Source organism: Vanessa cardui, chromosome 15 (genome assembly GCF_905220365.1).
Source record: "Vanessa cardui chromosome 15, ilVanCard2.1, whole genome shotgun sequence".
Taxonomy (NCBI): domain Eukaryota; kingdom Metazoa; phylum Arthropoda; class Insecta; order Lepidoptera; family Nymphalidae; genus Vanessa; species Vanessa cardui.
In genome coordinates this window covers 8,866,171-8,882,560 of record NC_061137.1, presented here as the reverse complement: position 1 = coordinate 8,882,560, position 16,390 = coordinate 8,866,171, and the positions used below count along the sequence as shown (strand labels likewise).

At 31.8% G+C, this 16,390-nt stretch overlaps 1 protein-coding gene across 1 annotated transcript in view; it reads right to left on the bottom strand.

Moving 5' to 3' along the window:
- Positions 1-13,907, bottom strand: part of LOC124535505 (protein sprint) — a 113,639-nt gene extending 99,732 nt beyond the window's left edge. Inside the window, exons 1-2 of the mRNA XM_047111710.1 lie at positions 13,659-13,907; positions 4,621-5,087 (exon numbers count right to left, since the gene is read on the bottom strand). Coding sequence (XP_046967666.1) covers positions 4,621-5,033 — 413 coding nt within the window. The 5' untranslated portion in view covers positions 5,034-5,087; positions 13,659-13,907. The remainder of the gene's footprint in view (positions 1-4,620; positions 5,088-13,658) is intronic.
- Between the last annotated feature and the right edge of the window lie 2,483 nt (positions 13,908-16,390).

Genomic DNA, 16,390 nt, shown 5'->3' with positions numbered 1-16,390 from the left:
AATGTGGGTTTAAAGCTAAGTGTTCTCTAACAACATACATCCGGGACGCTAATAAATTTAATTAAAGATATAAAATTACTATTAGCTACGCGCCTCAGTTTCTCATAGGCATAATAAGGGTCTGTATAAAAACTTTTAGATTTAAAACAAACATAATGAGAATTGTTTCTGTTTTCTTCAGAGTCGGAAATTTAAAATTCTTGGCTTTAGTAATTTTTTATTGATCTGTTTATTGACGGACACCGCATTAAAATCCAATACGTTGTTTAAATATCTAAGCCTACAAAAGGCGGGAAGCAACTTAGTTTTACTATGAAAAGGTACTAAAATTTGATCAACTTTTAAAATCATCATAAAATCAAATAATACGAGATATTAAAAAAAAATCCTTGGCCAACGATCCAAGCTAATGTAATTTTATAAACACTTACATATCCAAATATGAATTTGCATTTTCGGTTTTTTACTCACAAACAAAAAGCGCAATGGTGCGTTAACATTAACATAAAACTTCCCTTAAAAAATTCAATAAAAAATTACAGATTTTTCAAGACAAGCTAAAGAGAATAGACAGCAAATAAAAGAGCATGCTCTAACGAGTACGTTACGTATAGACGTGTGGCAGATACTAAAGAGACTGCACGGAACAGACTGGGCGGAACTGTTCGTGTCTGACTGTTTGTTATGTTAATTCCACGTCACATCATTAACGTTTTTCATTGGATTTCATCTACTGTGTAAAGTTGGGACAATTTTAGCTTTGCATAATTATTCCATTCAATTAATTATTCATATTCTAAAATGCAATCGTTAAAGGCAACTATTGAGCTAGTATATTTGCATTGATATTGGAAATATCGTTAACTTTAACACGAGTACACTATATCCGTATTATATTCACTGTTCTCCAATCTATATATCTATCTCCAGTATATCGAAATACTGAGCACTTTTGTATTCCTGTTTAAGTTGATGAGCCAAAGAGATACTTTTTATGCCTAATACCCGCCCAACCTCTGCGAATGACACATAATATACTAAATGGTATTACATTAATTTTATCAGCAATTTTTCAAAACAGTGCGTAGCTTATTTCTCATAAACATTGCCCCATATTTACTATCTAATCATATTTTTATCATGCTGATAATTATCTGTGCTAATTAACATTTACTAAACAGTTAGTGGTTAGTTGTAAGAACGATGTACGATGTACTATTTTAACAAAAAATAAGTAGTTTTTTGATTTGTAAGCGATAATAACATTACATGTGTTAAATAAAAAGAATAATAAGAAGAAGTTTTGCTTTCTCAACTATTTATTTAAACTTTCTTATAGTTATTTATGTATACTTATTTTTACTTAAACTAATTTACTGATTTTCTTTCGCTGGTTCTTCTCAGGTCCGATTCCGAACCGGTGGTATATTTTTGACTATTAAATGAGCAAGTGTATATACACTTCTATTTTAGTAAAAATTGTAAAAATGAAAATGGACACACTTCGAATAAGGTATATTTCGCCCCTTTAAGGCAGACAACTGAAATCCGATGGATGGAAATTTAGTTCCATGGACAAACCTACTTTTTAATTTTCCAAAGAACCTAAAAATATCAAAAAAACTTAGATTCACTTTTTATAATAAAATAATACTAAAGCATATCATTCGAAATGCATTATATTATTCTTAATATGTGAATAGCCATCTTCAAATTTGAATGTAATTTGACATAAAGCCTTATGAAATGCAATTTGCATCAGTCTCTTGAGATGAAATTGAGCACAAAGTCGTCTCGACGAATGACATCACAATTCTACCGGTTTAATATTAGACTTCTTAAATTTCTTCGTCATTTTTATGGCTTAAACCAAAGTTCAAGTTTAAATGTAAGAATTTTGATTTAAAAATAATACGATGTTGATAAAATTGCACACAGACCAAGTTGTTTAAATAGTTTCACATTTCACTTACCTGTTCAATTTAATATATCCCCACGTTATCAAGCAGAGATCAAAGCAATGCGATTAGCTTAAACTGAAACCAGGATGGAGAAGCTTTAGAAAGCTAAATTAAAACGCACATAAACAACTTTATAATAACATATTGTTATCAGAATACTGTTTTGCTGATACATAAAAGTATCCGCGTTTTGCAAAAGTTATATACTTTTTTCTGGAAAATTAAAGTAGCATATTTGTCATTCCAGACTATGATATCAATGTGCTTACTAAATAAACTTTCGTATTTATAATATTAGTAAAATCTCTTATTGATAGTTACATTATTCCAATAATTAGGGTTATGTATGTATATAAATTACGTATAATGATGAACATGTTTTTTGCAAAAAATAAAGGCAAAGGCAAATGGAAAATAACACGCAAGAAAATAAATCGATGAGCGAAAGTTGGAACATAACTTTACGGCGCCGTGATTATGCCTTTGCAAATAGTTTCGCTATTAAGATACCACCAGTAAACCATTCATTGCAATTTTATTTGTTTTAATACAGCCCTTAAGTCGTATGTATTAAGGACTACAATGATATATCATTAGCGTGTAACACTGATGACACATTAGTGACTATCATCATTTTTTTACGCCAATTACCTACCAGACTAATGTATTTGGCCTACCTAGGTAATTACTATCATGGTTCGATAATGGTAGGTATTTTATACCTAAAATTACCTCCTAGATATATATATTTGAATTGGTGCTTATCACATATTTCGATAAATTGAAATATAAACAATAGCTAGACTTTAGTGAATTTATATTTCCAAGTTCACACTTCAGACAATAAAATAACATAATACATAACAATCTCAAGGAATCTATAGAAAATAATAATCTAAAGGAAACATTCTCTATTAGACAATCTTCATTGTTATCGAAACAAATAACTTAGTGTGTGATATGTACAAATGAAAATAAACTTATTACTGCAAGAATGTTGTGACTTTCTTAATGGTTCACATTTTAACCTATTTTTATTGTACCATTTACTTTCCTTCAAATAATCTTATATTGTCAGATTCAAAAACAATAGGTATTTGAAACGAGAGAAACATTAAATTGAAGCATCAAAAGCGAATGGAAATCCGACAGAGCGTTCCCATTTCACTCATATGTGTAAATGTCATTTTAATTTTTAATTATCGATGTATTATGAAAACGACTTTTCATTCGCGCTACCCCATATTTGTATTTGTCGCTTATAGTTTTATTTGCGTTTTCTCATTGCATCATTGTAGTGTTCCGTACATTCTATCTGTCCTTTATTTCATGATCTGAGCTAGTATATTTTCTAGCAAATATGATTTTGAGCAAGTTATAGAGTTGATCTCTTTATAAGTCACAAGTAAACCGAATAAAAACTTTTAAACATGCTCAACATAGCGTGGAAATTACGTACATCAACCTTGACTCGTTCATTGCTAGGTGAATAATAATTTGCTGAGAATAGCTATTGTTATAAGCACCAAACTTATGTAAATGAATTTAACATTGATATAATATACCAAGTTCAAAACAAAATACTTGACGAGAATATCTGTATAAGCGAATATATTTCGTCGTATTCCGTAACTATACAACTTAATTAAAGAAAAAAGTGTACGGATTAGTGTAAGCTCTATCGTAATGTTTATTGCTATGATTAAAATAAACATAAACGATAGAAGTGAACGCGAAAGAGGGGCGATAATGCCAGTGTTGGTGACGACGAATCATGACACGATAACGTCAACCCCTAATAAAAAGGCCGAGTATTTAAGAGTCAGATTATTGGGCATAGTCTTATCGAGCTACTAACTTCCCCCCAAATTAAGTGGATGAGAATTATGGACGAACTTTCTACTCGCCACTAATAAAGATAATGAGGATTCTGATTAGATAAATACGGTGCCATTCGGCTGGGCTCCAATGAACTATTGACTAATAGTAAACTTGCGTAATATTATGATTCACTGCAAACTAGTTTACTTTGAAATTGACCGCTTCATCATATAAATAGATTAATTGCCAACGATAATTGAAAATGATACATTTCAAATTGGTTCCAAAAACAATTATTCCTAACATAAAGTACACTATTTTCCAGAAATATGTGAATCTTTTGTATCTGGGGAATTATATGTCTATTGAAATAAAATTCAATCTTTATTAGATTCTCAAACCAATGTTTGTTAAACGTTGTGAGCTAATAAAAGTAATATTACGGGAGCGGGATCCACCGAACGGGAGGAAATGAAAGCGACGAGAGAATGAAATTGGAAAACTTGTTACAAAATTACTTAAGATGAAAAAGAAAATAAATAAGGCCGGGTTCGGTACGGATACGGTGGAGTAGAGCTGTACTAAGCGCATTTTTATGAGCATTTTTATTTTTAAATGAGACAAATTTCTAAATATATCCAACCTCGATTAACTAATATTCATAAATAAAATAATTTAATCCTCAAATCAATTGATGAATTTAATTCTAAATGGAATATATACCTATATTCATATGATGCCTGAATGAAAATATTAAAAGAAATAAGTGGAGATACATGAATTCATTCGATAACTCTTTATTGTAATATTCTTATAACATTAAATCGTCTTGACGTACCTTTTGCTCCAGTTTCCGATCTCAGCGTAGCGTCGGCCGTTAGAGCATCCGCTCCTCCTCACTTCATTTCCTTTGAGCGTTTGCACGGAGTTCCCGTTAGGTGTTAATATTCCGTTGGAGGCACTGTTATTGTTCCGTTCCCGGTTTCTGGGAAAAGTTCCTGTCCCGGAGCGAAATGTCCCAAGCTTCGGCGCCGGTTCATCCAGAGCATACTGTTGAAGCGGAAGAGTTACGTTTCCACTCCAACTCTTGCGATTTACCGAGAAAGTTTTGAACGTTCTGTTGCCATTCGTCGGCGATGGAGTCACTCCGCAGAAGCTGCTCCTGTTATGACTGTTCTTTATAAATGCACTGTTTTGCAACGCGATCTGAGGCTTGATGGGCACCAGTGGTGATGCCTGGTCAATAGACATCGTACTTTTTAATAAAAGTAGACGTTACCTACTTTCATCAATCTACATTTTTGTCTGTAAAGGAAGGAAATAGGTTGTATTAAAAAACCGGCGTATTGGTGACCTTGATTCAATGAAATCACCAACAAAGTTGCGACTATTACAAAAACATTCAGCGTAAAAAGTGACCAAAACTGATTGATAGCAAAAATCTGTTCACGATGAACATAAAACACCGATTACATTTAAACGTCGCAATGTTCACTCAACAACCTGTTTCAGATTGACTGACAACAATAGGCAAAGTTTTACAAATACAACGTTGAGTAAGAAATGAACTCTCAATGTAGGTTAACGAAATAAAAACTCATGCGAATGAATTATTAAAAAAAAAAACAATGCGTAAGTAGAATTAAAAAAAAAAAAACATCTAAACAAAACTTTTGAAATTCGAAACTTGTTAATTCACGCTTTGAATATATTACACGAACCGCAAACTCCTTACGTTTTGATATAACTTGTAGGATGTTTTATAATAACCGGACGTAGTTATTGCATCGGGTTCTTGCAAATCGTCAACGAGCAGCATCACTTACTGTTAAACATACGTTTTAACTTCCGCTTGTCTTAAGAAACTACTATTCAAAAGATAAATAACGGATACCACGTAATAAACTACACTGTAAAATGGTCTCACAGTTGAATGGCCATTACGTGCATCAAGTATTTGACCTTGGTTGTGATTGTTGATGTGCATTTATATGATTTAACATACATAGCTACAAGGTTTAATATATTTGTAACTTAGACATCTTCGAAGGTCCAATAGGTTTTGTTTACGTTAAACCTGTTTAGGTAAACACCTAGATAAATTGTAAGGAACGAATGGCGTCGATGAGACTTCATCCTTGATCATGGAATGTTAATTGTTTGATTTGTTCATTGAACACTAAAGCCTGAAGTAACTGAGCCTTTGATTTGTAAGGATGAAGTCCTCTTACCTGGTCGTGAGAGTACGTTAAAATTTGATTAAATAATTTGGTAAAAGAAACTAGTAATTTTTACAAGAAGGCATCTTTTTAAATCAATTTTTGTACCAAATGTAAATTTACTAATTGTGTTGCACAGTATAATAGGTAGTTCGGGACTTGAAAACCATAGATAGTAAACTTAAATTTATTTTTGTAGTATTATAGCATGAGTCAACACTCAATAGTAAATAGTGGTTTGCAAAATGTTTGTTATTATTACATAGTCATGATTACAGCTCATTTGCGCCGGCTGGTCAGTTGGCCTACATCATGCTATGACTTTCACATTCAGTGTGTTTTCTTTTACGTTTTATTTGTAGTATTCTTATATGGTAACGAAATATCAACAAGATATACCTGACCTAGTGCTGTCCGGACATGAACGATTTGTGTACCAGTGACCACTCATTCGTAACCATCTTTAGCATTATATAAGTGTTGTATAATGTTACTAGTTACATAATATCTCATTTAATCTGGCCATTTAAATTTTTAGAATCGCCGATTTAATGCCGAATCACTATATCAATAAAACATTTTTTTTTATAGCTGACCTATAAAATAGAACTTTTTTAGTAATCTGCCTTCATTAAAATATCAAAATATACTTAGTATTATAATACATAATTGATAGAAATTAAAGTTATAAGAAACTTAGCAGTTACTTTTTCGACAAATGCACCTTATAAAGTGTCATTTTAGTGTCTAGAATTTTAATCAATATTTTTAAGTATTCTCTTCTGTGCTATATATTTCCTATCTAATGGGAACGCTTGTAGAGCTTGTAGACTTCCTCATGGGAATGTAAATTTTCTCTAAGTTGCATTTTTTAAACAGGCTTGAATATTCTATAGATGGAAGGGTGAAGACTATTAACCGCAGTCTTCGACTGCGAATATTAATGAGATTTTTAAGATTAAAAAATGACTATGAGCTAAAGTATCAGTTTTGATTTTTTAAAATACTTTAGAAAACTTTATACTAAAATGTTAGCTGTAGAGGTATAAATATTCAAGGTGAATTATAATATGAACATAAAGCAACTCACAAAACAAACATTTTATAACCCTTTAAGATGTAACAGCCTCAATTTTTAAAATTCAAAGGTGTATTAAGTCGAATGCAAAAAAATGCTCTCGTAACCATCTGCCGATCGATTTATGCAAGCAGGTGCCTCAGACATATTTTTTTTTTCAACCATCTCAATACAAAAAAACATGCAGGTACCAATTAGAATATTTATTGTTAAAATTAAAAATATACTAACATTTTATTTTATGACGTAACAAATTATCTAAAGAATGAATCATTCTCGACGTCTTCAGAATACTAATTATTGTTTTGACATTCGAAAATAAAAGCTTAGAGTACTTAGCAGAATGCATGACGATATGTTACATAATTGTATAAAAACCTTACAATTAGACAAAATAATATCAAATTGACATGCAAATTGTGTTGAAGTATTAATTTTAAATTATTTTTCTTAAATGCCTACTAACAAAACAAACAATAAATCAAAATTATTTATAAGGATTATAAATAAATAAATAATATATTTATGATAAATGATCGTGATTATCCTTAATGAAAATCATCAAATCTATAACTACTGAATTTATTTTTATATTCATAATCATTATTAACATTTTATTAATTTACATTTATTAAATAACGAGTTCAATGTTAACAGTTATGTTCGTAGTGCTATTGTCAATTGACAATGATTAATACAAAGGAATGCGAAGTGACATAAGAAAGATGCTCGTAGTGACTCGGCTATTAATGGATATTGTTTTACATTCTCTAAAACATAATTATACTATATGAATAATATTTTTATTTAAGTCAAAGTATTAAATACAGAATCGCAGTATCGTAAATCTACCTTTTTGGATAAATACTCCTATATTTCAAAATTATGTTATAATAATAAACAAGAGCATGGGGACCGTTTACATACTTCAATTAAATTGAAATATTACATTTGACGTAAACACGACTGAAACGATCAAAAAAGTTTACAATATAATAAAATATCGTTGAACCGAATAAAATATCGATTAATTGAACCATAGTAAGTAGAATTCGTTACGACTACCGTTTTCAAAAATAAAATAATAACATATCAATTTAATCGGCTGACTAATTCAATATTCAACACAAACAATCCAGTTGAAAAACTCCACGATTCTGACAACTATATGGAACTAGAAGAAACCACTTTACCTAAGTGTGGAATATCAAATAAGGCAGTTGAGGAACCGATATGTATTCAAGACGCGGCGCACGCAGGAAGGCAAAAGCCACAATGTGTCTCGGAACATCCGACTCTTGTCCAATATTTCTATTATTGATACCGGTTACATCGTAAACTTGCTTTATTGGGCCATTACAAGAAAAATATATCCAATAGAAGAATCTTGAATTACTTGTCACAGACTCGATTACAAAATTTCTATGGCATCGCTGCTAGCTCTATATATAAAAACATATATCATACTATTCATTTAATTAATAATAAAATTGTTATGGGACTTGAAAACATCAATATGTATAATAAAAATCTGAAAATAAAATAGGAACGAGCGCCAGTGTCTGTGCAAACAGTTTGTGGAGAGAGATGAAAATATATATCAGAGTCAAGGCATCGTTAATCAGTTGTTTACAGTATGTAAAGATCACACTATAGACGATGCTAAGGTTGTTGGATATTAAGTAAATCTTACTATAAAACAATCTTAATTTGAAAATTAAAAATTCGAATCTTATTGCCATTTGAAGATAATATTTTATTTCGATATTTATAAAATGTATGGTCCCGTTTAGTATAACGTTAAGTAAAACAGTAAGGCAAAGACTGACTGACGACAACGCAAATTTAGAAGACCCGACAAATTTTGGTTGTATAGCAATCCTCCGGTTTGAACCCGCAACCTTCGGTTAAGAACACGTGTTCAACTGAGTCATCTCGACTCTGTTCTCTGACATGTCTAAAAGCTAAGATCAGTGATAAATACGGTAACGGTAGAACATGAGGCGGTAATTAATGTGGGTTCATGAGAATATCGCAGATATTCATAGTCGAGTAACGGAATTTAATCAATTTAACTCTTCGAGTTCTGTACTCGTAAGTTACGTAATTGGCAGCGGGATGCGGGCGACATGAATGATGGCTGAGATTGATGATGTTGCAAATAGATCGGTAGATGACTGATGGTTATAATCAATATTGCTTAAAGGATATTGACACAAGGCTATTAAAGTTGCAAACAAGTAATGCACTTTTTACATATAACTGTTGCAATTAGATAGCCGAAGGATTTGGCAATCATAAATATTGCTTAAAGGATATTTTATTAGGCTATTAAAATGAAGAATTTTTGCATCATTTTCAATCTTATCCATATACAATTTTATCTAAACAACCCTCGTTGATCACAGATGATGGCCTATGTATTTCTTAAGACCTTAAAAAAACATCAATTTAAGATGAAGTGTATTTAATCGACTAAATGGTATCATTAATCATTCTTACTAGGAGTATTACAATAATGAATACAAAAAACCGTTAAAGGTTATTTGGGAATTAATTCATGTGAACACTACTTGCGTTGTTAAGGTATTAGCAATTCTGATATAGAACAACTGGTACGAAAATATTAACATGCATTCAAACCTCTTATACTGTAATGCTCAAATGTGTGTGCAAACACAGAAGTCCTCTCTATTGCTAATACTAACAAGGAGAAGAATCGAATAGTATGGTAATGCAACTTGACCAGATACCTAGCACCAATAAGCTTGCGGATAACAAGAAATTATTGAATCAAAAAACCCGGCATTATTGGACCAACCTTGAAACCTCAATATCTGTAGCTAAACAAACTAGCCACTTGATTAACGAGACAGTCAATCATAATTATATAATAAGTAAACAAAAAAATGAGAAAAAAGTAATATGTAGTCTACAGTATAAGATAAAAAAATCATAATAGTAATTCGGTACGATAACAAATGTTATAGATTAGACTTTGTTTTTAATTATTTTGTACAGGTAGACGAGCAAATAGGTCACCTTGTGTTAAGTGGTCACCTTTATCTGTAGATACTGGAACTGCTAGAAGCAAAAACCAGTTCTTACTTTACAATACAATAGCGACCATAAGAGCTAAGCTCTTATCTCTTAGCGTTAGACTGAGGTGGATTCCAGAAGTAAAAAAAAATACTGTTTGACTGTATCAGTGATAAAGGACTGATTTTTATTCAAACGTGCGCCCAAACATAGCATTATCAAGTAGTAAAATAAAACTAGGTTTCTATCATAAATTTGGTGATATTGTTATAAATAATTAATGTTATTTGACGTAATAGTAACTGTCAATAAAGATTATTAGTAACATTTACATATTTTTTTCATTTGTCATTCGTCATTCATTTACATCTGGTTTATAAATCTAGTTATTACCAAAATTTTATGTCATTCTGCGAAACAAGTCAGGCCCTTATGAACACTTGAATTGAGTGGTGATTCATGAGATTAAACTTAACCCAGTTAACGGCAAGATCAGCGATTTAAAACTAAGTGTAAGGAGAATGATATACACAGAAAAGCGGCTTTTTGATGAAATTTCCTGTGCATTAAAAATTATGTGTAAAATAATATAAATAGTAAATCCATTTTGTAAGTTCCGATTCAAAGCCATATATTCTCCAGAATTTGAGAGAATACTTTTTCTGTCAAATTAAAGATCTTTCTCAAAGCAATAATATATAGTTTGATAGTATTATATATTATATACTGCCCATAATCGGAATGCGAAGATATTGCGTAACATACGTCCTTATGTTTTCTGTTTGCACCTACGAATTCTTTAAATTATTATTTGATAAAGTATACTTTATCAAAAAAGAATTTAAAAATCTTTTTTTTTTATATAAGACAGTCGGAAGTAAAAAGAAGAACGGGCCCTGTCACGATTCGGACTGTCCATTAATATACCAGAAAACCAAAGATGGATAATTAAATGCAACAGTCGTTCTCAGAATTTGGACACATCGACTCTCGTGTGTTGGCTGTGAAGTCGACCGCTGTACGCAATATAAGGAGCTGGTCGGAACAATGGGCTCCGTTGTATTTTCCGGGCCGGCCGTAACAGTGCACATTAGCAAATGTTCCGCCAGATACGTAAAAGCAATTAAAAAGCCATGAACACAACGCCAAGGCAAGCAAGAGGAGCAATTAGGCTGAGACAACGATCCCTGTTGCTAATTGGTTAATATTTTCATTACGAAATACTCACAAAAGATTCAAAAACGAATAATTGTTTGGGTAAACAATATAATTGGTATGCGAGTAGAAGGCACGACTGTCGATTACAGAGTCATGGTATTTCGTAACCACAATCAGACACATTCCATCGCGGCACGGTGCAACGCCCTTCGGGATAGACCTGTGCTGTTTACCGATTATAGTAAAGATCGAAGTATAAATAAGTAGGTGTAAATGGTTACATTGTAAAAAACCGGTACGTTCGAAAATGGGCATACAAAGATGCCGCAAAAAGTGGGTGGGTATTCATTTGTATCAAAACGATGATGAAGGTTATTTGGTAACTCGTGTTCAATGATCAAGGAACAAAGTTTTATATTTTAAACCTGATATAATCAAGTCTATTATTGAACAAAAACTTTAAAGATTAAAAGACAGAATTTGTTGTAGATGAATGAGTATATAAAAACTGAAGCAATAATATCGCCGGAACCTGTTGCAAAACTATTAACACGTGCAAAAAGTAGAACGCTTGCGCAATACTAGTAACTAACAAGGTATCGAAGATTGTTGCCCTCACTAGTTAATGCAACTCAAATAACTATCTTGAGCGCCTCTCTATAACGGTATAAGCATTCCCAGCCCGCATTGTTTTTGCCAATATCTATTAGGAAGAATAACAATGGGCTTTATTTCCTTAGACTTCATATTTATTAAAGACCCTTCTGCGACGAAACATCATCATTCAATAACATTTACATAACACAAAATAATTATCAGTAATTTATGTTATAGAAAAAACATAGTTTGTAGGACTATATAAAGTATTATGAGCGGACTATAAATGAGTATAGTAAGTGATTTTATTGAATGGAAAGACTTTAACAAGGCTCGTGTCATATTTAAAATAAAATTTCAAATAAGTGTAACGGTCAACGAAAACGTTGATAATCGTCTGTATTTTGGATTAAAAAGTCATTCATTCATTCGCGCAAATGACTCAGATTATATATGAAGTATACGTTGTAACACAATACGAGATGAAAAAGAATCGTGCAAATCGAAAACATGATAGGGGAAGACCAATGTCAACGACCCAAAAACCCGTGGGTGCAACAATAGTTCAAAAAAGGGGTCTTAGTGCGATTATGGTGCCGAATTGTCGCTTCAATGGTCAACTATAATTCTCTTCGATATCGTATTAAGCAACGTGGCGCGTGCCCCGCTCTTAATGTCCTAGCTAAACTAGTTTGATCGATAACACCAAAAGTTTGGACAAAAAACGGCAAGCCGTGATTATCAGCTAAAGATCCAAGTTGTTCAAGGAGGTTGAATATGTTTAAATACTTTTTATTACGTAAAGAGAAAAGTGTTGACAAATCTTTTAATTATGAGGTTTTTTTTTTATTTAGTTTTCATACAATCGGATCACTAACGAGATTTTCCAATGGGAAAGTATTTCCTGTGTAGTATAAAAACAATAATACATCATTATAACCTAGTAAAGCGGAGAGTACTTCAAATTGTCATCATTGACTAAAGAGAATTTTTCAATTAATATTTCACGGGAATAATTATTTTGAATAGAAATGATTATATTTCATCTCAGTTATTTCTAATCAACGAAATTGGGACGTTATCAATACCAAAAAAGGATATAAAGACAAGTTTATAGTCACTGGAGTAAAGGGACCAAAATATAGATCTTTAGCCCCAAAATCAAATTTGTTACCAATTAAGCCTACCTCGATATTCTAAGGGTCGGTAAACCGGAGGTTGGGGACCAGGCGATCAATTTCAAAGCCCCTTCGCCTCATATTCAAATCCCTTCTTTGTCTTTCGAATTTCATGTGAATAGTTTAAAAATAAAGTAGTCCTACCCCCGTCACTTGTTCGATTTGAAGTTGTATTGGCAGTGCGGAACGCTAATTGGAATGAATTGTTTATATTCTTTTTATTTCTATTTCATCCACAAATTGGGATTTTCTTTGATTACGAACTACTTCAACTTACTTCTAATAGGATAAATTTTAGGTATCACATATTTATAAATGTAATTTATCACAACATTTGTGAATACTACGTAAAACATAAGCGACATCGAGTTACTTAAAGTATAATAAATTTCTTAGTATCATAGGTGTTTTATGTGCAATATTGCAAACGCATGGCCAACTTTTTAATACCTGATAAGGCTTATCTACACTGATAAAGCAGCTGTATTGATGATATCATATAGAACCAATCAAAAATGTAACACAACAAAACTATTTAAAAAAAACTCTTATATAAATATACATTGCAAAAAATAGTATAAAAATAATAAATAAAAAAGATACCCACTACTAAAACAGAGGCTGTTAAAGAATCACTTGTAAAAAACCAAAAACACATACGTAAATAACAAAGCACAAAACCAAAATCAAACAATACGGTAAAACTTGTAAAATTACCGGTAAACCCGCAAACTTTTAATCACTTCCACAAATCGACGACTATATCAAATTTTCGTTGTGAAATTTGATATGTGTACGGTTTCGTGTCTACGGCGCGGTTCACGAACGCGACGCGCGGCGCGACGACCGGGCAACAACTGACGTTCACCCACCACTGGTCTGCTATCTCCATCCCACTCGAATACGCATGTCCGGAACTAGATCCCTTCATCGTATCCATATTCATTACTTTTTTTTATAACGCTTTTCAATCACTGTTAATAACAAGGTGAATTACACAAGCTTGTAAAACAGAACACGTGAGAAGCAGGCAACCCCGCAAGGTCGAACGTGATTGCGCTATTAGCGTACCCCTAACGGCCATTCTGGTTTTGCACCTGTTCAAGATACGATCACAAAAAAAAAAACATAAACTCTTTAGTCAGATTTCTCATTGTTTTTCGAGTCGGTTTTAATTTTTGTAATATTTGTTTTATTTATCAATGCTTATCTTAGTATAATACTCGCAGAATATTGGTACATAATCCTTATGTGTTAACCTGCATTTTTAAACTACGAAGTTTCGATTAAATGAGACAATTTAGTAGTTTCTTCGTACAAACTTTGTATCCTTAGAGATAACAATTTTAAAAGCGCTTCCTTCGTGTGCATTATAAATGTATTACATTCTTACAAACATTATTATTGTATATCTATCTTATACTGTTAAACATAGACAACAAATTAGACACTTAAATAAATATTTTATTTATAATAGTATTGTTATTAAATATAATCATATATTTTTATATGGATATTTTTTATCATTAATGTAAGAGTTAGAGATATAACGCACACAAAAAAATATTTTTAGGGTTCCGTATCTATCGATAAAAATAAAACCTATATTTATAAATTTACATCACTAATCACTCGTCCGTCTAATTGGCAGAGTAATGTTACCTATTTACCTATAATATTTCGCCGTTAATTTAAATAATACTTTGTATCGTGTAGAGGTACATGTTTTAATAATGTGTCTTCACATTTCACTCTCACATCACTCCATCACTTTCATTGGCGTACATGTGACTCACGAAAGTATTGTCAACGACACACAATACACAATAGAGCTCCAAAGACATTTCACTCATATATGTATACTATATCATAGATCGTATATCAAAACAAAAAAATGGTAAATAAAATTTAATATTTCGATCAATCGATGCTAGTCCTAATGACACTAGAAAAACAACATCGATTCCGCCAAGAAAGCATTACTCACACTCGAAAAGAAAATATGACACATTTATTTGACACGTCACGTGATGAAAGATTGACGATAAAAATAGCTTAGACTCGAATTGAATGCACTTGTCTAAATAAAACTCGCAGTTTACGAGACTGTAAAAACGCCTTGTGTACTCATATATTTTTATCCATACTTATCGTGGTAATTGATAGCAATTTAAAGGCATAAGAAACATAATATCTTGGTCCCTGAGGTTGGTAGCTTATTATATTTACAATGTAAGAGATGGTCGATAATCCTCAGTGCCCTTGCATATTTTATTATTAACCTTTACTTTGACTTACTTAGACAAATACACTTCTACATAGAAACAACATATTTTAAATCTATCGATCTATCCAAATAAAATTACAAAGAATATATTTCTCGGGACTCTTTTACTTTATCGTCGTATATTATTTATTTATTTACAGTATTCAGCAACATAAGCATTGTTATGCCTTGGTGATCTTCGGAGATTTTTTAATGTGCTTTATAAATGAATTCCATTATCTGTGCATACGGTTGAACAAAATTGTTATTTAGACAAATTAACTGTTTCGATAATATTTTAAATGAAACAATATTATAGCACTAAGTATTTGAGAAAACTATAATATTCTTCATTCAAATTGGTGAAAAGAAATGATCTGAGTACTATAACAATTTTCCAAAAACATCAAATACAATTATTGAAATTATCGTAGAACCGCACTTGATTGTATTTTCCAGGAAATATTGACTTCCTCATTCTAGTGACTTACTCACCGGTTAAAAGAATTTTGTCTGTAATCATTTATCGTAACTAGATTAAAGTTAAAATTTGAATATTATTACGTGGAATAAATAGTAAAAATATTTTAGTTATTATATACTTTTTAGTTATTAACGAAATAATTATTCGAATTAAAACGTTAATAATATGCGGATAAAAAATTGTTATTCTAAATACCGTATCTTATGGTAGCAAAAATTTAGAAAGATGCATTTACCCGTTTAATCGCATTTCCGGTTTGTCCACCACAACAGATACCACACCTAAGGGCCTCCTCTCCCTTTGAGGAGAAGGTTTGGAACATATTCCACCACGCTGTTCCAATGCGGGTTGGTGGAATACACATGTGGCAGATATTTTATGAAATTTGTCACATACAGGTTTCCTCACGATGTTTTCCTTCACCGTTGAGCACGAGATGAATTTTAAAGACAAAATAAGCACATGAATTAGCGGTGCTTGCCTGGGTTTGAACCCGCAATCATCGGTTAAGATGCACGCGTTCTAACCACTGGGCCATCTCGACTCAATAAGAACAGGAATACGGATGGTAGAAAGGGCCTCTTTTTAT